Source organism: Vidua chalybeata, chromosome 2 (genome assembly GCF_026979565.1).
Source record: "Vidua chalybeata isolate OUT-0048 chromosome 2, bVidCha1 merged haplotype, whole genome shotgun sequence".
NCBI lineage: Eukaryota > Metazoa > Chordata > Aves > Passeriformes > Viduidae > Vidua > Vidua chalybeata.
In genome coordinates this window covers 86,744,644-86,768,069 of record NC_071531.1, presented here as the reverse complement: position 1 = coordinate 86,768,069, position 23,426 = coordinate 86,744,644, and the positions used below count along the sequence as shown (strand labels likewise).

Sequence of the window (23,426 nt, the reverse complement as noted above, 5' to 3'; positions counted from 1 at the left end):
AGATGCTCTTGGCTATGCTGATGTAAGGCTGCCTTCACTGAAGGTAGTTTTTTGCAGGGTTTGTCAAATGTGATACCACTGATACAGATATATGTAAAGAAGGGTAAAGTCTACCCTAAATATTAATACGAAAGTTAAATACTAGGGAACCATAGCACAAATTTCTGCTTAACACTTTGCTCTCTGACAGTAATTGGATTGATTCACAAAAAAGATGAACACAAGTCCAGTAATTAATTATGTAAAACACCTCCTCTTATTTGGGATTGAATAATAATAAAATCAGAAATGTGCTCAGAGTTGCTATTTGAAACTCATAAGAGCAGCTGAACTTAATTCTACTGTTCATAAAATCTAGAGCAAAAATGTCAAGACATGAGCTTTTTTCAGAAAAAAATTATATGAAGTATTTTTTTTTCTTAACTGCAGCCTTGTGTGAAAAAAAGCTCTTAAGTAAATGGAAACAGACATTCAGAATTACAGACCATACTGTCCCTGCTTTCAAGTAAATACAGAATGTGTGTAAAAAACAGATAAAAATGACATGCTTTCATTTAAAGGAATGTATTACATATGCAGGTAACAACAAATTAACTATTCTCTAATTCTCTGATATCGTTAGAACAAGCCATTGGGAGTTGCAATGTTATTTACATTTGGATGTTGGAATATAAAAGCATATAGAAGTTACAGGCATAATCTTGTATTACACATGTGCAAAACTGAGATAAATGCTACTGAGAAAAGAACTTAGCTCTAAGGATTCTACAACACTGTCACAAACAAATCATTAGAAAAGGCAGAGATGATTCACTGGCATGGCAACTTAAAAAACAATATTTAAAATTATCATGAGTCTCTTGTCTTCTCCATGGCACCCACTAAGTCAGAATAAAGAAAAGCAAATTCTTCAGACTAGGAATATAATAAGCAGCCGTTTATTTAATGTTTTAGGATTTATATATTTCTATGGCATTTGCATATTAGGCTGCACTCCATTTTCTGAGTGTTTAGCCAGATGACCAAACACACAGAAAAGTTCTCATGCAGCATAGTTTGAGCCACATCTTACATGGAATACCAAAGTCAGGGGACTCATCTGTACACTTGATGATGAGCTTTTGATTCCAATACCTGCATTTTCTGTTAATTTCAACCTTGATCTAATGTTCAATCATTTTAGTCAACAAGCACTTTTGTTAAATGAAGCATTCTGAAAGCTCTTGGAAGATTTTTCACATGTAGTAAATTAAATGATGACCCTGTTGATTTACCAGTATTGCTTCTCTTCAGTGGTAAGACAAGGGAATGATGTAAAGTCACAGTATAAATACTAATGCTGATTTTAGGAACCAGCTGCGTTTTAGTTTCACATGCACATTTATTACCTGTATTTTCAAGCTGCTACCACCTGCTGAGAAGACGAGGATGAGCTGGCATTTTGCTGGTATAATTATTAATGAGCTAACACTGACAAAACAAAATTTGCTGCAAGCTAATTACTGATGGATAAAGCACATTGCCCTATTTCATTAAAAACATGGAAATTACTGTTACTGAGTACAGACAACAGTAGATCATATGACAAACTTACTGCAGTTCTCTAAATTCACTGATATTTGACAAAACATTTTTTTTCTATGTTCTGTGTATTGTTTCAGATTGCCCTGCATTAAATTACAATATAAATTTGGTACAAAACAAACACAGTGGTAGCTGGATCCCAATGTGTGTGTGACATGATTCACTGGCCATGTAGGAGCGTTTGCTGAAGACAAACAGCTTTTATCTATCAGAGCTAGTGAGGAACATGGAAAAGTTCAAATCTGCAGACCATGATGTTAGAGCAGTCTAAGGACTATGAGAGCAGGTATTGGATGCTGTTCCTTTTATCAATATTTCTTTAATGTCATGACAACACTGATCTTTATTTCACAAAAGTTTGGCACAAAACTGCATGATGCAAGTAAGAACCTCACATTTTTAGTGGACCCAGTCATGAACTTATGTTTCTTTTCTATTGTCCAACATTTTGCCAAAGATCAGTAGGATGAAAAATTCATATTGTGGGAATACTACCAAATTCTTCCTGGTGATAGTAATGAAAAAAGGACCCAAGACAACGTGGATGACTGCAATTAAACAAAGTCAGATTCCCAAAATAATGTTCTTTACAACCCAAGACATAACTTTTTTTTCAAGCTTACCTGTGATATTATTCTAGAAGTTTAAGGCAAGAATGTTGTAGGTTTGGGCTTAACGGTCCTATACAGAAAACAATAAATACAGAGCACCTGGTGTCACAACCATTTTTTTCAGTCTTGTGTTTTAAGGTCACCTGCAATTTGCTTTTTATTAGCAGCATTTGGTCCTTTTCACTTATTTCACAAATAAGAGCCTTGACTCAGAATTTTTATTCACATAAAAATGTAAGTTATATGTTTATATCACTACTGACTTTAGCAAGTTTAGCTCTTTCAATTGGGGTATTGAAATAACTTTACAACTTGCTATTATATTACCACTACATTCACTAGTGAGACATTGAAAAATTTGTTCAAAAGTGCAGTTAAAATATCGAGTAATACTTGATGTAGGGCCAATTCTTTCAGCACCTAAATGCCCATCCAATGATAACTTATTGAATACCATATTCTAATGATAGTCCTTCAACCTGATTTTACAGTGCTTTTATCTAGATCACTTAGAATATTTTTGATCTGAGTTTTGAATAATAGAACACACTAAATGTTTTACAAAGGCTATATATATATAATTGAATAGAAATAATATATTATTGAAAGTTGCTCCATAGTAGAAAATTAAGAAAGTTATCTTTTCAGTGTCCCAAGTACTGTGAAGAAGCCATTCCCAGTTTCCTAGAGAAATCATGACAACTGCATAAATAATCCTGAGGGGATATAAGAGATCATCTGAGGTGGATATAGCAAAGCCCATCACCACTGCAGATATTTAGTAACCTCTTTAAAACTTCTGAACTGGTAACAATCTTACCTCAGTAGTAAGAACCTCATGGGCTTATTCCAACCTGATTGAAACATTTTTTCCTAGTAACACCTCAAATAATTCTACACGCCCACATAATTCTATCTTGCCTACATCTCATCAGCTACAAACAATTGATCTTGCATCTTAACAGTCCTACAATTTAAAAATTTAAAATAAAATCTCCATTTGTGAAGGTTTTTCTCATCAGTCATGTATTTTTTTTTAAATATTTTTTCTCTTCAGTGGACCCTTGAAACTTATATCTGTATGTGGTGGTCAGTGATCACAGTGCCATTCCAGCAATGGATCCTTGTGCTACATTTATACAGAAGGTCCTTGTTATAGCTGAAAACAGTGTCTAATGCTTCAGAAGGGCAAGGAATTTTTTTTTTTTTTTAATTTTTGATGTTTTCTTTTGCAGTGGAAATCTCAACATGTGACACAGCAGCATGGCCAGCTCAGTGACAGCAATATTCAGCTTTCACATCTCACATGCAACATTCTTTTTCGAAATTTCAAAATAACCTCCACTTTATTGGACTCAGTATGGCTTTCTGTACTTATATTATACTTATAGCTCACCACAACTCCTGAAATATATCCCATGACATTAATTCTGAGACAGTTACTCTGCACTTTGTATCTATGATTCTTCCCTACTATGTTTAGCCTTTATACCACCTTATCACATTTCAGCTTCTTGAACTATCTACTTGGCAGATCACTTTGAACCCTGAACCCCTTTTGTACCACTCATACCTTGGCCAGGATCATTAACCCACCAAAGCCTTTCTCTGTGCTGTCATTGCAAATTGCAATCCTTTGCACCTCATCTGATACCTGCCCTTACTTTTAAAATATGTTATTAGCAGAAAAATTTGGGGTTGTGGTTTCTACTTTTCAAACTGCTGTGGTATAGTTGAACTTCTATTTTCTATCTTTTTGTGTAAAAAAGTCAGGCCTGAGGCAGTATCACTGGAGGTACTGATCATGGATACACCAAACCTAGTGTTTTCTGCTGAGCCAGATGCTCTGCCAAAGCTGGAAATTAGATTAGACTGATAAACTGATTGTAAATAAAATCCATAATCTCCCTCAAAATAAGAGGAAAAGCTTGAAATTTCCTATACCATTATTAGCCTTCTCCAGACATCTTCTGTTCTCTTCTGAAACTCACTTATCCTCCACAAGTTCTTAGAGACAAATTCTAGAGATTGCTATTCTGTGTACTCTAGGATTAATTCTAACAGGCCAACAGTACTTGTATAAACCTTCTGCCAGGTTTAGATAGTGATAGAACAGTTTCAGCTTTAAAGGAGTTACTATTAAAACACTATCCAGAAATGCAGGAAAATTAAATTTACCTTGTGCACAGTGAGCTAATTTTCCTCATCTGCAGCCATGACTGAGTTGGCTTTATGGACATGTAATTAAAAGGAGTGGAGGGAAAGAAAAAAGCATTAGCAAGGTACATAAGCAGGCTCACACATGATGCCTAATTTCTGTAGAATATAACTATTTTACAATCCTTGCCCCAGGTGAACCAACTGCTAGGCCAGCTGGTAGCTCCACCCTTTGTGCTCCCCACTTCAGTCACAGTCAGGGACTGAAAACTTGCTGGGAAACACAGCTGAATTCAAATGGATGCTGACATTTTGTGAAAGCAGTTTCCAGCTTGCTGGCTGCCATTCCCTCTGGTGTCCTATGTGTCCCCATGCTGCTCTAGAGCATCTCTGCCCCTCTCCATTGTGAGACCTCTCAGCTCTGGGTAATCCCTGGAATTAAACTAGCAACTTCAGTCATTCCAGCTTTCACTAAGGCTGCACACGGTGTGGAAATCTAACACTGACCTCTTGTAGGTTCAATTCTTGCACTGCTCAACTCTATACTGGATATTAGCAATGCTAGGTGAATGGTTGGACTTAAGGTTAAGTGTCTTTTTCAACCTAAGTTATTCTATGATTTTATTCTTAAACAGCTTCTCATACATCACACAAACTCCTCCAGCCTTCTTCTGTGATTTCAGGGTCTAAACTTTTCTTTCTGGTGCCAGAAAATGTTGTCACCAACTAGTGAAATCACACTACAGGCATACTTGTGCTAGGTCAAAAAATCCCATGGATTTACAGATACAAAGCTCCACTTGATTATATGCCTCTTTTTAAATCAAATACCTCTCAGTCACAATAAAACAATATATATAAACTGAATGTTCTTCTGCTCTACTTATTTGGTTTTTTTCACTTAATTCCCTTTAGCGATGACATCAAATATTACCTGAGTTCTTTTTCCCTGCTGGACTTCCCTTTCGTCTGGGTATCTCAAGGAGGCACGGTTTTGTTTCAGCCCTTTCCTACTATGCTTTGCATAACTCAAATAAATGTTCTTCAGCCTCCCCTTTCCCTGTCCTGTCTGTGCTCCTGGCACTTTGCTGTTAATATTAATTGTATTAGGCATCAGGTCATAATTAAACCTTTTTAAACCTGGAAGGAGGATAAGAGAAAGTGGAATGTATTGAAACAAAAGGACCCTTCAGGCTTTAGCCTTCTGTGTCATTCTTGACTTGCTCACTTTCCCCTGTTAAATAACGAGCTGCATTTTCCTTCATCTTTCTCTTAAGTCTCATCCCTCTTGCAAAACCTGCTCTCCTCCATAATGTCCCCTGCTAGATCCAATTGATTTTGTATTTTTGCCACTATTCTTAGTATCTTCATTCTGTCACAGGATGTTGATTTTCCAGACTGTGAGTTTGGCAGAACATCAGAAAGGGAGATTTAACATAATACCTGAAGCCAGCACCTCATCATAGTTTGTGTGGTACAAGACTGCTACAGGGTCTAACCCCAAGTGTGGTATGTGGGATTGACTTACAGAGATGCAACAAAAGTACATTCCTGGCCTAAACTGAAATGTTAACATAGGTGGCTCCAGCACTAAGGACTGGGGTTCTGCAGGGAGCTTAGGGCTGTCAAAGAGACGAATGAAATGATACGACAGAGAAACCTACCTTGGTAATAGGATTTCTCTGTTCAACCCCCAAGACTGAGCAGCAACTGAGTCACATGCAACAGAACCAAGAAGCAAGCAGGACAGAAAGGCTTGAAAGCAAGTCTGAAAACAACATTCATTTGTCCACCACTGCTGCTGAAGTGTATTTTGTGAAGTACCTCTGCCTTTTACAATACTGACAGATGCTAAATACTGCCTTCTTCACAGACAGCTACTGTGTCAGGCTGGAATTTAGGCTTATTGCTTACCTTCCCCCATAAGAATTTATTCATAGCTTTCCACTTAAGCTGCAAAGATCAGCTTGCAAGCCCAGCAACAAAATGCTGAGAGGGTTCCCCTTCCTTCAATTTGCTTGGTTGGGGCTGCTCAGAGAAGCAGGGAGACATCTGGCATATAAAGGAAGGATCTCTGGCAAAAATCTGGACAAGGTTAATTTCTGGCCTCACTGACAGAGAGTCTATGACTCAACATTAATGATTTTTTTTTTCTTTTTACAGTTATTCTGTTAGTAAGGTGATGCTTGCCTTTTTTTTAATAGCATATCTGAGGTCCACACTGACCTTTTTGAAATTTTGTCTTGTGCAAAGGTGGTGAAAATTTACTCAACAGTTATGTGTCTTTACCATACTCTAAATACCAAAAGATACATTGAATCTTATTTTCTCCAGCATGAAACTGCATCACAAGACCTACTGAGAATTTGAGAGACAACCCAATGTAGCATCCCCTGAATCCAAGCTGGAAAATGTCACGTCTTTATCAAAGACGTGCTGATGAGTTCAGAGTGGCAGAGTTCCGTGCCGTAAGAATTAATTATTAACCATGCTCTTATAGACTCTGTTCTGAAACTATCCCTGGTGTGATATCACCTGCTTAAAAATGATGTCTCAATCTAATTAAGTGCGTGAATTTAGATGAGAAAGGTAACTACAGGTTGCGAACTTCTTTACTTAACAATCTGTTGAACTTGTAAGACCTGACATCTGACATCTGTAATTATGTGCATGTTTTCTTGTTACCCATATCTTGAGTGGAAATTCTTTAAAATTCTGTTATATTTTTCTCTTTCCAGTTACCTATTACATTCTATAATGCTTCCCAGAACTTCCTCTATGGGTCCAGCAAGCATTAAAAAAATATTCCGTTAAAAACAACCAACAAACAATTATGAAACAATACAAACTCCTTCATTTTCTTCCATTATTCATTTTGATTCAAATTCAGGTATTTAGGCAGCATATCAAGGTAAGAACTCACTAAAATGTAGCGCTTGTATATAGGAGAAAAATAGCTTCTATAGCCATAATCAAGTAATTAAACAGATTTAGGTCTGTGTAATTCCCTATTTCTTCTGTAGAGTAATTATACTGGAATAAAGCCACTTTAATTCTGGAATAGACTGTCCACATGGGGAACTATATTGAAACAGCTGTAGTAAAATAATTATTTGACTTCAGCTATGCTGTTTACTCCCTCCCTGAAAGCAAGCCACCAACATAAAATCTTGCCTCTTTCACAGAAGCTCAGCTATGCTGGCTCAGTCCTATTCCACAAAGACTTTGCCAGCAGAATGAACACACCACTCAGAGAACAGCTTTTACCTCTCAGTTCCTCACTGAGAGGTAAAGTACAGTGATGCACTTACAGTTTTTTATCACTTAAACAGTTCTGAGATGCATTGGGATGTGGAATTGAGACTGTGGATAGAAAATACACCCTTTTCTGGAATTAACTATATATTTTGTAAAAGTGTAGTCCATCACAGAGATAACTCCAGCTGAAAGGAGCAGAAGATGGGCTGTGGCATCACTCCCTCCCTCTGCCTGTGGATACCTTGCGCCTTCCAAGCATTGCCTCTGACCTCCACTACTCTGGCACAGCCTGAGGGCAGAGCCTTTCTCTGCCTTGACCTTCCAAAGCTTGGAAGTCCCACAGGCTTGCTCTCATCTCAGCTTACAGCAGTGCAGATGAAGAAAAGAGGCTGTTCCTTTCTACTTCTTTGTACTGCTGTCTCTTACAAAGTGAATTGAAGAGAGAATAGAGCTGTAACATTCTGCTTATTGAACTGTATTTTTGTTTCACTACCATTAGTTTAAAGATTTTAGTATTCTAGACTTAAAGCACAGGCTTTGGCTGGTCGATTACATACTATGTGAATCCAATACCCAATTTTTGCAAACTAAGGAATTCTTCCTTCAGCCACACAGCTACTCAGTAAGAGGTATTTCACCTCAAAGGCCCTCTAAAATTTGGCTCCCCAAGCGATCAATGGGACATAAAAGTTCACAGCTCTTGCAAAAGTCATTTGAACGATGCAGACAAGAAAGCTGGGTCACAACTTACCTCGATCTGTGTCATACAGGAAAACAAAGCGGTTCCATTCATAATGATCCAGCAAGCTCAGGAGGGCTCCCCGCAGGGACGGCCGCAGTTGCAGCACGAACTGGCTCTCACCCTCCGTGGGGAAACTCGGCGTGATGAGGGAGATGTGCAAGGCGCTGCAGAATGAGGTCAAGGTATGTACTGATCTCTTATCATATAGTCCAAAAATGGCAAAAACTCCTCTAGAATACTGGGAGCAAACTGAAAGAAAAAAACAAGCAAACAAACAGAGTTTAAGTAGTGACAAAATCTGTAAATATGTGCTTACATATTCCAGCATCCTCAAATTTCTAATTTGAAGATTTTCAATTCTGCCTGTACAGTTACATTCAATTTTCACATCGTTTTATTCTGGAAATCAATAAAAAAATAGCTAAATAAAGTTTTGTGACTTTCTGATCCTATTCATAGAACACTAAAGTATCCATAGTGGTTTTACTTTAAAATAAAATGTAAAATAAATAGCATATGTTTTTGCATAGCAGTGAAAAAAGTCAACATATACTGTTTTAGCCATAGCTCTGCATAGTATCAGGCATTGAGCATTTCCATTACCTTGAACTGGAAAATGCCCACATTCTAAAATGTGAAAATTATCAAAAAATATTACTGACCTTGTAAGTGAAATTTGGACATTTTGAATTGTAACGATGTAAAACCTTTGCTCCCTTTTAAACAGGAAACCTTTGCGGGACATTAAAACACTTCTAGAGACATTGAGTAAAACCTACTTCATTAGTAATCTCCTTGATTTTATGAGGGCAATTTAAGTAAAACGTAGTAAGTCAATGTAATTTAACTTTTGCCCCAACCCTTTTATTTCTACTCTGTACTAACTGGAAACCAGAAAACAAATGACCTGAATATATTTTCTAAGTTTTGATTTGCTCTTGGACTCATTTAAGACATAAGAGACTTCTATTGATTTCATCACACTGGGTAAGGACTTTACTGATCTCTGCACATAAAAGCAGACATATGGGTATTTTCTTGAGCATCCACTGCATTCCTATCACTATCAATTCATAAAGGGTCTAATGAAAAACATCCCATTTTTCTGAAGCAGAAACCAAATTGTTAGAAACTGTGTGATCATTAATAGTGTTACCTCTCCTAGACACACAGAAAAGGGAGAAAGGAACAGTCAGTTAGGGGATCATCATATTTTCTATGCTTTCATCTCACTATTTCCCATGCTCTTCTGTTCCAGATCCTCTCTTCTCAGAGTCTGTTCTTACATGTTGCCTAAACATGGGAAAACTTAAGGCACCTTCCCGCTAGCTGGGAGTTCACACTCATTCTGCATGTGCAGCACACTCAGGGAACAATGTACACACTTAGCAAATTCAAACCACTCCGGGTTTAATTTTTTCATATTACATTTATTGCTGAAAATAAAAACTGAGCATTTTTCTCCTAAGACTTGGGTGATTTACCCAGTTCTGATGCCAAAACTGGAGTAAGTAGCTTGAGGTCAATTCTGTGATTTTATGCTCTCCCCCACTGTTATAGCTCCCATCCTAATGATTTTTAATTCAGATTTTATATCAATAAAGCTTTTTCAAAAGTTTTCTTCCTTTACCTAGGTTCACCTTCAATATGCGCATCTCTTACAAAAACCCTCTTAGTATTTTCTTTGCTGGACCACATAAAACAGTTTCTCACAGACCCTTCAAATGATTGGTTTGTCATTCCACTTATGATCACAGGGAGCCTTGCTCTCTGCTTTCCCAGCTCCATCTCATCTGGCTTGAACACAGATGACTGACGTTGAGAATTTCAGTTAAAGGTTTCCTGCTTTTTTTTACATTATTTCCCCATCTCAACCATAAAATATTTTTTCTGATATATCTTGAGATAACACTGTGTTTTTCTAAAATATGAACCTCAATGATGGCTGATGATCATGTTGGGATCAAAAGTCTGCTCCTTCTTCCTTCTGGGCTCTTTGCAAATGATGAGTTTCTGCTTATAGCAGAGTATTTTCATTAGTCACTGTATTTGTTTTCCATCATGCCACATATATTTCTGCACTCCTTTAAAATTATTTCCTTGTATGCTTACAGTCTTAGTCTGCTCTGCTTGATGTACTTATCTGTCTCTCCAGTGAATTCCATCATGGTACCCTGACTTTTTATCTCTGTGTCTACTGTAAAATTAGTTATTATCTTTCTCCTATAGTTGTACTTCTCCAGCCAGGTACCTCTTCTTCTACCAAAATTTGTTGCCATCTTCTCCACAGTTTCATGCTTGCCTTTTCACTCTGTTTGTCTCCATTTCCATGAATCATTTCTCTTAAGACCATGTCTATTTTATTACATTCTCTTGGCAACTGGAAGATAGAGATCAATCCTATACTGTCTACCTTAGTAATGCATTTTATGCCATTTTCAATCTATATCCATATTTTAAAGCTTTCTTTACATCAAAATCTGTTCTATAACTTCATTGATCATACATATTACAGCGCTAGTAAGAGGCACTTGTTATTGCATCTGCCCTTCAGTAAACCAGTTCTGGAAGAACCAGGGAAGAAAGATGCGACGTCTCTGTTCCCATTAGTCATCACACCTCTTTTAAGAGCAACATTCTCCTTGAGTGAAAATCAGTGTGAAATATCTATTAGTTTTAAGTCTCCAACCAGATTTTCCTACTTTTCTGTCTCATCATCAATATAGAACAGCTTCACTTATTTTTCTATTTTCTGTATTTTTATTTAAATAGGTAATGGAATTCTACTGTTGTTTTAATGTACTTCAAAAGTTTCATTTTCCAGTGGAAGCCCCTAACTTAAGCTTTCATTTCTGAAGCAAATGTCCTTTATATCTCCTTTTTTTTTAAACACAATCTTTCTTATTAATAATATTTTCAAACACTTGTTTCTTGTATCTTCCTTCAATAATCATTCATTCAGTCCCATCCTGTATGTTACTTTCCTCTGCAAAGGGAGTTCTTCGTGTTTTACATGGATTTCTGTGAGGCTATGTCAGGCCTTCTCTATTTTTAAACACAGTTCAATTAACTGAAATAATTGAACACAACTCTCATGTAAGTGTTAGTTACTTAATGTGTTTCTTGTTTAGACAAAATCCTTCCTAAGGCTCCTTTCTGTTGTACTTTGCAGTTTTACAGGGGCAAAGAGTACTTTTTGTAACACATGGTCCTTACAGTAGGAATCCATATGATGAAAAATTCAAGAAAGCAATGCCAAGCTGTGAAATGGTACACTTAGTGGAGTTAAAGCTCAAATTCATTCTCAGGATGGAGAAAAACTCAAACTTGAAATTTCATTAAAAAACATAATATGACCCTGAAGTACTTATAACTTAGAGTAACAGAATAATAATTCTTCATGTTCAAAGCAAACTATCCTTGCCCCAGTCTAAATCCAAATACGACAAAATATTATCTGAATATCATTAAAGTCCTGAAATAGCCAATCCAAGAAAACTTGTGCTATTATACTTGAGATCAAGACTGGAAAATAACTGAAGAGTGTCCTTCTTTGCTCCTTGATAAGAAAAAATGCTAAGATGAGGGTTATGAGATTTTTTTCTTACTCAGTACAAAACCCACAGAGAGGAAAATGCCTGTGACACTATGGAGATGAAGCTTAAACATATGCAGAGATGCTGCAACACTCCTGAATCAATTTTACAGTAATCAGCAGCGACCACAAAATCAGCAAAGCCATGAGGATTTGCATTCCAACTCACTACTGTTCTCAGAAAATGCCTCCTGGCAAACATGACTACCTGAATTTGCCAATTCTTTTTCCAGTTCTCTTACACTTCTAAAGGCATTTTACTTATTAAAAATTAACTAAATTATGCTTTGTAAAGCAGTAGCATACTAGCATTCTAAGAAAATTTTGTTCAAGATTTTTTCCCTCATAAATACAAAGCATAAATATTTTTATGAGCATACTTTGAAAAATATTGAATAATAATTTGTCTTTAAACTAGATACCTCTTAGTAGCTGACAACTTACTGTCTGTATTACACATACTATTCTTTCCTGCAGATTTTGCAATGCCATTGGTCTCACCAAAGATGAGATGAATGGTTTGGTTTGAAAGGGACATTACAGATCATCTAGTTCCAATATTCCCCGTCATGAGCAGGGATACCTGCCACTAGATCAGGTTACTCAGAGCTCCATTCTGCCCGGTCATGAACATCTCCAGGGATGGGGAGTCCATAACGTCTCTGAGCAAGTTTTTCCACTGCCTCACCACTGTCACAGTGAAGAATTTCTTCCTAATATCTAATCTAAACCAACCGTCTTAAAGTTTAATACCATCCCCCATTGTCCTGTCACTTTATGCCCTTGTAAATAGACTCTCTCCATCTACCTTGTAGGCTCCCTTCAGGTACTGGAAGGCTGCAATTATGCCTGAAGCCTTCTCTTCTTCAGGCTGAAACCTGGTTCTCTCAGTCTGTCGTCACAGGAATGGCGCTCCAGCCCTGGGAACAAGTGTCCCACCTTTGGACTGGCTCCTTGTTGTGCTGGGGACCCCAGAGCTGATGCAGCACTGCAGATGGTGTCTCAGCAGAGCAGAGCAGAGGGGCAGAGCCTCCCTGGCTCTGCTGCTCACAGTGCTTTGGATGCAGCCTGGGACAGCAATGCCTTTCTGGGCTATGAGCACTCATTGCTGAGACATGCTGAGCTTCTCATCCACCAGCACCTCCAAGGCTTTCCCCCACGGCTAGTCTTGATCTTTTCTCCACCCAGCCTGTTCCCTTGGAACAGACTCCAGAAAAAAACCCACTGCATTGTATCTTATGCCAAGATAGCATTATTGCAGTTGTTGGAATATGAATTAGATGTGTTCTATTCTAGCTGATCGTACTACATGTTAGTACAATCACTTTAAAAGAATAGGGGACTTGCGGGACCTTCAGTTAAGAAATGACCTCATAATGTCAAAATGGCAAAACCTGCATATACTGAAAGGTTTACTGAGACACATGGAAAAATCACATGGTCTTCTTTCTCTGTAAGAGAAATACTTTCCAAAGTTCCTGGTATTGCTCTAAAGACAAGTCCCTCACTTAAAACACAAATCTTATCTTGAAAAACAAAAATAAAAAAATTCCAACTTATTATTCCCAAGTTATACCCCAAGTTATGCAGCTTAAGTCCTCTAAATAATATATTTACAAAGAATAAGTAGAGTACAGCTGGTGTGCCAACAATGTTAGTTTTGCGCAGCAGCAAACAGGCAGCAAGTATAGAAACCATATATGTAGGAACTTGGAAGACCTGCAGCCTAAGACCACAGTAACATGATAGAACCTTCACCAGTCATGACTCGCTGACCCTGAGTGTTCCAGGACACAGGTTCTGGAATGAGCATTATAAAATGCTTTCCCTTACGTTTTCAACTCTTTTGTGGGAAGCCCTGGCACAGTCAGCTATTACAGATATGTTGACAGACACACTGATATGTCACAAAAACACAAACTGTGGAAGTGTCAAAATTGAAAGACTCGAGTAGTTTGCATTGTGGGAGTTTTCAGATATGAGGATAGTCTTTCATTGCTGTCTCTTCCCTTCCTCCTATGCTTTGGACATCCAAATTGGTTAGGGATTGTGATTGGTCAATGACAACTTTTGTCTGACTCTCCTTCCTCCTCAGGCTGCTCACCTAATCCAGCATTTGATCTCCTCAGGAGATACCATCCTTTGCAAACTTCTCCAGCATGTGCCCTTGCTGTGGGCTGCAGATCTTCAAGAACTGCTACACTGTAAGCACTCTCCAAGAAGTAGTCTTTCAGGAAAAGACTGCTTCAGACTGCAGGGTCCCCCACAGGCCACAGTTCCTGCCAGAACACCTCCTCCAGCATGGGCTCCTCTCTCCATTGGGCCACAGCTCCTGCCAGAAGCCGGCTCTAATGTGGACTCTTGTTGCCCTGTTCTTTTAAAAGTTTCAAAGTTCTTCTAAAAGTTTTTTATGCCTTCTGACATTTATATATTTCTACTGGATTTCTCATGCCTGTTTGTGTAAATAATGATTGTTTTACATTCTTTTTTGTGGGTAGAGAGAATTGATAAACTGTTGGTTTGACCCGTGTGGTTGGAGAAGTAGCAATTTCATCCTCCAATCCACTGTCACTTTTGGAATTCTATATATTGCAAAGTCAGAAAATAAAGCTTTCTCTTTTTGCTCTTTTCTCCTCTTCTGCATCTAACGTGTGTGTGTGAGTTATTTCATGTCGTAGTGAGACAGACTCTCCATGCGCTGCAGCGTCATTCAGGGCACTTCCACCTGCTGGTGTGGGACCCTCCACAGGCTGCAGGTGGATCTCTGCATCCCCATGGATTTCCATGGGCTGCAGGGGCACAGCTGCTTCACCATGGGCTATGTGCCATGGGCTGTGGGGGAATTTCATCTCTGGCACCTGGAGCACCTCCTGCCCCTCCTACTGCACTGACCTGGGGGTCTGCAGGGCTGTTTCTCTCACATGTTCTCACTCTACTCTCTCAATGCTCCTATGCAGTGGTTTTTATCCATTACTGAATGTGTTATCACAGAGGTACCACAGCATCATTGACAAGCTCAACTGGCTGAAAACTCCATCTGACATAGGAGTGTCCCCTGGCAACTTCTCACAGAGGCTGTCCCTCTATTCCCCTCCTCCTAGCCAAAGAAGGGCAGGCACTGATCTCTTCTCTGTGGTGGACAGTGACAGGACCTGACGGAATGGCCTGAAATTGTGTCAGGAGAGGTCTAGGCTGGATATTAGAAAAACGTTCTTCACCTAAAGGGTGGGTGCGGCTGGGGAACAGGCTCCCCAGGGAAGTGGTCACAGCAGCAAGCCTAAGAAGAGTTCAAGGAGCACTTGGACAATGTTCTCAGGCACATGGTGTGACTCTTGAGTATGGTCCTGTGCAGAGCCAGGAGTTGGACTTGATTATCTTTGAGGGTCACTTCCAACTTAGTTTATTCTATGCTTCTTTGATCTGGTAAACTCCAGAGAGCAACAAATTTAAAAAGCATATTTAGGGAGTCACATTTCCTTGTGCCACCATAAAAGTACATGAAGACTTGCATTATGAGGTGTGTCTGCAATGTCATCAGTGATCCATGTCTTCTTGGGTCACAGTCATGTACACTGTTTTGTTCAGCTGCTGTGCACCTGCTAGCCCTGATGTAAAAAATACTGTGCAAATTCTTCTGACCTGAAGAACTCCTTCCAAGAGGAACAGCCTACCCATATGGAGATGCAAGCTCTACATGTGAGATTAAGCACAGAAGGGAGAATCATTTAATCTAAATATGAACCACCTCCCAAGGTCAAATGATTTATAAACTTATGTCCAGAAGAACTGTGACATTGGAGATGAGATTAAGCAGTATTTCTAAAATAGCTTTGGCAATGTCTAAAGCAGACATTGGCATTTCCTGTTAAAATGTCTATCTTTCTGTTCATTTTGCACAGATCATCCCAACAGTCTCTTTTTCCTCTCTGCTCTCTGATCCATCTCCTCCTGATTACTCCATTGACCTCCACCTCCCAGAAGAGGACACAGGGCTAGTTAGAGCTCTGGAACTAAAAGACAAGTCATCTAAATTCATCCCTCTGTAGTTTTAAACTACCTTGCACCCAAATCCAGTACAGATTTGAAACACATATGCTCTTCCTCAGTTGTGTTTGAGACTGCTAATTTAATACTAAATTATGCTCTTGCATTAAGAAAAATTCCCAACACTCAGATGAACTTAATAAGCTGAACTAAATCACTGATATAAGATGACAGACAGGATTATAAAAAAGGAAGTAGTGTTACATAAAGTGGGCAGATGAAAAACATTATAGATGTATAAGGACCAGTTTACTACTATCTTAAAAATTGTCTGAAGTAAAATAGGATACCTCTAAATACAGTTATCCAAAATAAGACAAAAGGGAAACAAGGACTTCTTTATAAATTATATAGTTAATACAACCAACAACACCCAACAAAACCCTATTCATGTTCTATATATAGACCTGCACCCTCTAAATCATCATCTAACTTTGCCTTTTGATCACAAACTCCTTCAATCAAATTAATTATCTGGTATTTAGGAGGCATATATCACATATCAGGTAGCAACATATCTAAAGTGTTATAACCACAAATAATATCACAGCACTACTTTAACCAAAACCAGCTTATTGCTCGAAAATTTAACACCATATTAATGGTGTTTGAGGTGAACAAAAAGAGACTACATTATGATCTTTCCAGCTTAAAACAAACAAACAAACAAACAAACAAACAAACAAAAAACCTCCAATGAGTCACAAATATTACCCTCTTGAGAATTTATTCCTCTCAAACATTTGTCCTCCTATAATAAGACATTGCATAATGAGAAGTCTGGCATGTTGGGTACTGAATCACTGAAAGAAATGAAATTCATCCCCAGAGCAAGTCACTTTGCATTCCCATGTCTCAGTTTTCAAAGTTTAAACTGTCTGTTCCACTGAGGACTATAAGCACTTGACAGGAAGGCCAGTCTTCTATTAGATATCTGTAAAATGTTTAGCACAATGGTCCAGCTGTCTCAATGTGGCTTCTGAGTGCTACCCCAATGTGTATGAATGTTATACCTTGCAGTTCCATAGTAAATTCTGAAACCCTAAAACTACGTAAGCCTTTGCCCTAAAGGTCATTGTGTTTGGCTGTAGGCATAAGATGAAGCATGTACTAAAAAGTGTGCAGGAGTTTTTTACTGGAGTTCAACACCAGATCTACTGAACACAGAAAATTCATGAGTGTTTTCTACTCGTAGCAGTGGATTCCTTCTAGTACTCTCTTCTAAGCAACTTACCAGCTCATTTAAAAATCCTCTCCTAAGTACAATTAAAGCCTTGGGTTAATGTGCTAGATCAAATGGTAGTTTGGGAAATGAAATTCTGTTTGTTCAGCTGCAGATGTGAGAACATATTGCAAAACAAGATACAAACTTACTACATTTTTTAATTAATTGCCACATTTCCAGAAATCATTTTTGCAAATTGTCTCTAAAAGACTATTTCTGCTCAAAGACAATTCCTGAAACAATATTTGAAAGTGCGAGTGCATTGCTTGCCTATTGAATGGATAAATTGAATTGAATGAGTTTGCCTAATTGCCTAATGCATTGTATTTTCTTATTTTAAAATAAATTTAAACTTTTTAATATAGTATTTTGTGTACAATGTCTTATAGCAGATCACTAAGCTACAGAACTTTAGCTTTAGAAGGTTATCCTTAAAGATGCCCAAAATAAAAGACCATTGAGACCAGGCAAGACTGGCTTGTAAGTCCAGCTGCTGAACTCTTCTCCATGCTCCATATGGAGGCAAGATTTACTCTCCACAAATTAATACACTGATTAAAGTTTCCTCCAAGCTAATTGTAGAAGCTGTGAAACAAGCATGTGTGTCTTTGTATGAATAGGGGCACACAGAGAGTGGAGGAGCCTGTCTCACCTTGTTCTTACCACCCAAAAGTTAAGGGTTTAATTTCTGGGGCTTTTTTTTCTGTCTCTAAAATAGAAAAAAAAAAGTATATTCCAAAGACAGATCTTAAAATGGGTTATAAATGGTGTGTACTGATTTATCCACTAGAGGTACCTTTCTCTTTTTAACTGCAAAATGAAATTACACAATTTAAATAGACAGATTAAAACCTGTTCACACAAACTCACTTTAGGAAAAATATCTCTGTATTTTTAATTCCCTTTCCATCCTAGATTCAATGTGATTTGGAGCTGTCCTTCTCTGAGGCCCATCTCATATGACTCACACAGATCCCTTGCATCCAGCGGCTCCAGGTATTTCTCACACACAGATCATGTATCTCTATTTTCCTTAAAAATGCTCACAACTCTCATTTCTTGATAAAGAACATAAAGTAGCTTGGCCATTTATAAATTTCTGAGAGGGAAACTGCTTTAATCTTTAAATACTTTCCATCTGAAAACTTGGGCACAACTAAAGTATTTTACTTTCATTAATATATAATTCCACATAATTTAAATCCAATGGAATGCTTTTACCGAACAAGAAAAAAATTTCCACTGGGTTTATTTACAAAATTTCCTTTTCCTCTGTGCCTTGGCTAATTTCTTTGATAGAGCACCCCTCATAAATTCCACATTTGCTGAACACTAACAAATCTTTTATCATTTTAAAAAGCACTTTACAGCTCTACAATAAATCATCCAGTCTTTGTGCCTTTGTCCTCCAGTCCTGTGCACTCCATGGATCTGATATTTATAGCTGTCTGGCAATGCACATACACGTGCGTATCCCTAACTCTGCCAAAACTTTCTTTTTGAAAGCTCTCCCATAGAGAATCCACATACAGCATTTACCTTTCATAGTCACATGAATGAGAATCCACATTGGTACAGAAGTTCTTTTTTGGCTGTTTTTAAAAGCTGATAAAAATACCAGTAACACATGAGAGTTCCAAGCTTTTCAGAACTACAGAAGTTTTTTAAAAAGTTAAACGTGGTAGGAAGTTCCTATGGCACTGGCAGGTTTTCTCAAGGACAAAGTCTCTACAGCCATCTTTGATTTTTTTTTTCCTGCTTCAGGATAAAAGCTTAGAGAGGCATAACAGATTGCATGGAAATTAGATTGGACTACAGTAAAAGACTGGCTTATGGAATCAATTGTAAAATTCCCAGTTGCTTAACTGAGGTGTACATTTCACCTCTGATACTCCTGGTGGTTAGAGATCTTGCAAAATCCTATCACCTTTTGAGTTTGCCAGCTGAGGGAAAACACATCCTCATTAAAAGAATATCTAGAGAAATCATGTTTGATAACTTATCTAGATTACCTATGTGATTAAACATTTTTTGGTTCTCTGATAAAACATTTTTTCTCTTTCTTGGATTGATTAATTTTCTTACAAGACCTATTAATTCTTTCAGTTCAAATCTGGACTTCATCCAAATATTTCTTTGTAGAGAAAAAAAATTACTTTGCAGCTTGTTTTTCCCCTAAAATCTAAGATTTTATAAAACCTTGCCCCATATACTACTTTAATGAAACAGACCAAAGAAAAATATAAATTTTGTTTTAAGAAGTAATCCTTTGATGGCCCACTTCTCTGCAACCCTAGCCTCTTTTTTTTATTTATTTATCTTGAAAAGGGAAAAAGTAGGCATATTAAAAATAATTTTTTCTTTCCAAAATAAAAAGAGATGGAAAAAAAAAAAAAGAATCAGTTTAATCAGTTTTAAATAGGAAGGTAGCTTATGAAGCATGCAGTTAATGACATAAAAATAGCTTTTTATTCATAGCTATGTAATCACAGGTTTCTTTTACATATTAGAAGAACTATTTACAGTTTACAGAAAAAAATAGCTACCATTTTTTTTCTTCATTTTGGAGAAATACACATTAATTTTGCAGTACTCCTGTGAGCAAAACATATAGATGTTAGCTTAGATGTTTCTAAAAGAAGTATGGCGATAAGCCTAATAAAGTACATCACTTTGTGTCTAACATATTTATCTTACATATTTCTCCATGTTTAGTTCACAAGGAGAGTTTATTTCATTTCAATTCTGGGGCAGGAGATACTTATGGAAATGAATGTACTGTTGTCTGAGGGCCTAGCAGTTGATGAGAGGAGAATGTTTATGCTGTCTCGTAAAACATTGCTACCACACACAAAACAATTTTTCACATGAAATAATTAACTTCTGCATTAAACCATTAACTTCCATTATGAATAAACACCTCTTTTGTAACTCTGTACTTGTAAAACATTAAACAAAGTGGTGTCTTTACCCAAAAGTTAATCTCTTAAGGGCTTCCAAACTAAAAGCAGACTGTAGAACAGAGGTAAAGGTTTTGAATGCTTGGCATGACCTATCTCCCCTTGACTCATGTAGCCATTCTGAAACCCAACACTGCCTTTCATAGGCAGAAATTGCTTAGCACACCTTGTATTCCCTTCTAAGAGCAAAACTGCTAACTTGCATTAAAATAAATTGATGTTACTGAATTTAATTATTACACTCCTGACTACAGTAATACCAGAATCTTTCTTGCAACCACACAAAAAGATGTCAATGCTACCTACTGACTTAAAATTATAAACTCAAAGAAATCAAACTGCTTCTCAAAAACTATCTTCCCATTGCTCTCCTTAGGCACAATGTAACGCAGATATTTTGGTTCCCATCCTGCTTTTGGCACAACAATCAAAAATGCTGTTTCCATCTCTCTTCCTATGACATTGTCAGGTTGTGAGGTTATAAATGAGAACAATAGTCTGAAAAGCACAACACAAAGATGGTAAAATGTATTTGAAATGAGAGGGCATTGCTGGTCCAAGCCTAAAGTAGGTGTCAATATTCAGTTTTATGCACCAATTCACACCTTTGTACATGCAATGAGTTTTCTTCATTTCACAAAAAATACACCTTCTGGAGGCAGAGCTCTTGACTTCTGTAGTTGGAAAATGCTTAACAACAACAACAACAACAACAACAACAACAACAACAACAACAACAACAACAAAAAGGCAGCGACAAAAATATGTGTTTAGTACTCTCCATTTCTTCCTGAGTTTTCAGCTAATTCTATCTTCTCTATGTTTGGTTTTCAGGCACCATCTTATGTATTTCCACAATTTCACTACTTTAAAACAGGAGCGTGAGCCCTCTCATTTTGTTCTCTCATATCTTTGGCAGAAATGGGGCTTCATCCAAAGGCATTTTGAAATAGACTATCTATAATTGGGATTTCTACAGAGCTGGAAAATGTGCTGGTGATAGTTTTAGAAACGAAGAAAGATAAGAAGGGAGCTGAGATTGTTTGGCTGGCATCCTATTATCTCTGTGAATGGACCAAAGGAGGATGTACTGTGGGGTCTGGGGGAAAAGGAGGCACATTGTCAAACAGGCTTTGCCATTACAAATGGTTTTTTAATCATGTTTATCACAAGAGATTTAAAATAGCTGTCATCTTATGTAAACTTCTTTTGCTGTTCCAACAGCAACCTTCTCAACTGAAACCTATGTTTTTTCTATTTATTTTTGGACTTTAGCAGAGCAGAGTCCATCACTTCACTGAACTGTTTGGTCAACAAAATGAGCAATATACTCTGTTCTTTTGTACATGAAAACAGACAACTGATATTTAATAAAATATTTAACAGCTTGGTATGCAAGAACATGTCTTTGTTGATGTATTGAAATCAATTTGCTCTAAAGACTGCTTTAAGAATAATGAAATGTTGTATATATCACCTTAGGCATTATGTAAGGCAAGTAGCTTCTATGCTGGCATTTGCAGTAATAAGCAAAATTAGTTCAGCACAGTTCACAGCTGTGATCACTGGAGTAAAGCTCAGGGTCTAGGGGCTGCTAGCTTTGATACTCTACTAAAAAGGCAGCTGTACTTTTCTACTGGTCCACTGGGCCTGATGCTAATAATTTTTAAATGGCCGGTTAGTTACAGCAGTGGCCTCAAGCTACCTCTTATTTCAAATCCTATTAACATTTGTGTATCTTTAAACCACTTTATTGTCTTAATTAGCATATATTCATTCATAATTCCCAGTCAATCTGTTGCTATATAAAGAAAGGAGAAACGAGAAAAAAATATTAACAGTGGCCGAAGAGTTGGTGGATGAAATGTGACTGTGGTAATGTGGAACCAAACCAATCACACAAAACAGCAAGTGCAGAAATGCTTCTGTACACGCTGCTTTTCTCCACAGTGCTCTGCAGGATCAAACTGCTGCCTTTGGATAATGGATTGGTACTGCCTACAGGCATACTGGGGGGAAAGAAACCAATATAAGTAGAGTATTTAAGAAAACCAGGTTCAATGTTATTTTTCTTGGTTGTAAAATTAGATTTAAAAAAAAATGAAGGGTTTTCCAGAGTTTTATTGGTTCCAGAAAGATGTACTCAAAACAGTTCTAATAAAGCAAGTCTTGCCTTGCACTCTGAGACTTATCTTGCTTATTCTTCTGTTTCAGGCAAAATTTCATTAACAGAAATGGAAGCTTTCCCTGAACAAGGATTGTAACACATTTCTTAATACATATATACTAACATATATAAGTACCTCTGTTATTAAAAACTATGAACTTCTGGTAGCTCAAACCTACCATAACATGTATTTTTAAAAAAAAAGTCCCATTACATTTGTCTTAAAAATGTTTTGTGATCTTTACATTTGTAACATACACAAAACTCAGTAGTTAAGTACCACAATGATTTTATTACACAAATATGCAATTACTGGCCAAAATCAACTTCTTCAAGTCTAGAAAATGCTGATCATGCTGATTAGGACTTTTCAATCAACCAAAGATTTAAAAGAAATGCTGACATATATCTAAACTCAATCAGTCAGGAAAAATGTACAGAGCAAAGCAATTTTTTTTCTCCTACACAGTTATGCAAAATCTAACTACTTTTTGCCTGATTAATTTGTTTTGCTTATGGGTAAGCAAAGGAACATAGATGCTACTCGAGCTTCAGAAAAAAAAAAAAATCCAGAATATTTTTCACAGCTTGATTTGAAGTAAAAGGGTTGTTGTGAAAAAGGTATAATACATAGAAGCACAGAAAACTTATTCTTTTAAAACTTGATATTCTCTACTGTCTCTTAGCCTATTTTTTAGCATTTCCAAAGTAGTTATGCTTCTATACCTACTCACAAAAGAAAGAGATGCATTATTTACTCTTTTGTTTAAGATAAAACAGGTAGAATCATTTCACTTCTTTCCAGGTTCAGCTGGGTTTAAGGTGTGTCTTGTTGAAATCACACTGAGGAGATTAAAAAAAAAAATCCAGTCCTTGTACAATCTTGGTTTTCAATGCCTGGATCATCTACTTCACAGCCATACTTGCTGCCTAATTCTTCCTATGTTATGATCAAGAGATAGTTTAACCAAGCCAGTGGCATAATTTTCTTCTCTTCTTTATTCTAGACTGAAGGCAAGAAATGTCCTGCCAGCTGGTGGCCTGTGAGAATAGAGGAGACTATACTGGAGACTCAAAGGAATC

The 23,426-nt window shown here is 37.3% G+C and overlaps 1 protein-coding gene and 1 long non-coding RNA gene across 6 annotated transcripts in view; one reads left to right on the top strand and one right to left on the bottom strand.

Annotated features, from left to right (window-relative positions):
- GRIA4 (glutamate ionotropic receptor AMPA type subunit 4) overlaps positions 1–23,426 on the bottom strand; it is a 211,865-nt gene that overhangs the window by 134,667 nt on the left and 53,772 nt on the right. For all 5 annotated transcript variants that reach the window (XM_053934314.1, XM_053934311.1, XM_053934312.1 and 2 more), the window contains exon 3: positions 8,362–8,601. In XM_053934314.1, the coding sequence (XP_053790289.1) occupies positions 8,362–8,601 (240 nt within the window). The remainder of the gene's footprint in view (positions 1–8,361; positions 8,602–23,426) is intronic.
- Positions 15,528–21,180, top strand: LOC128783521 (uncharacterized). Its single transcript, XR_008429179.1, has 4 exons — positions 15,528–15,643; positions 18,132–18,212; positions 18,577–18,682; positions 21,011–21,180. It is a non-coding gene; the product is annotated as an uncharacterized LOC128783521 (long non-coding RNA).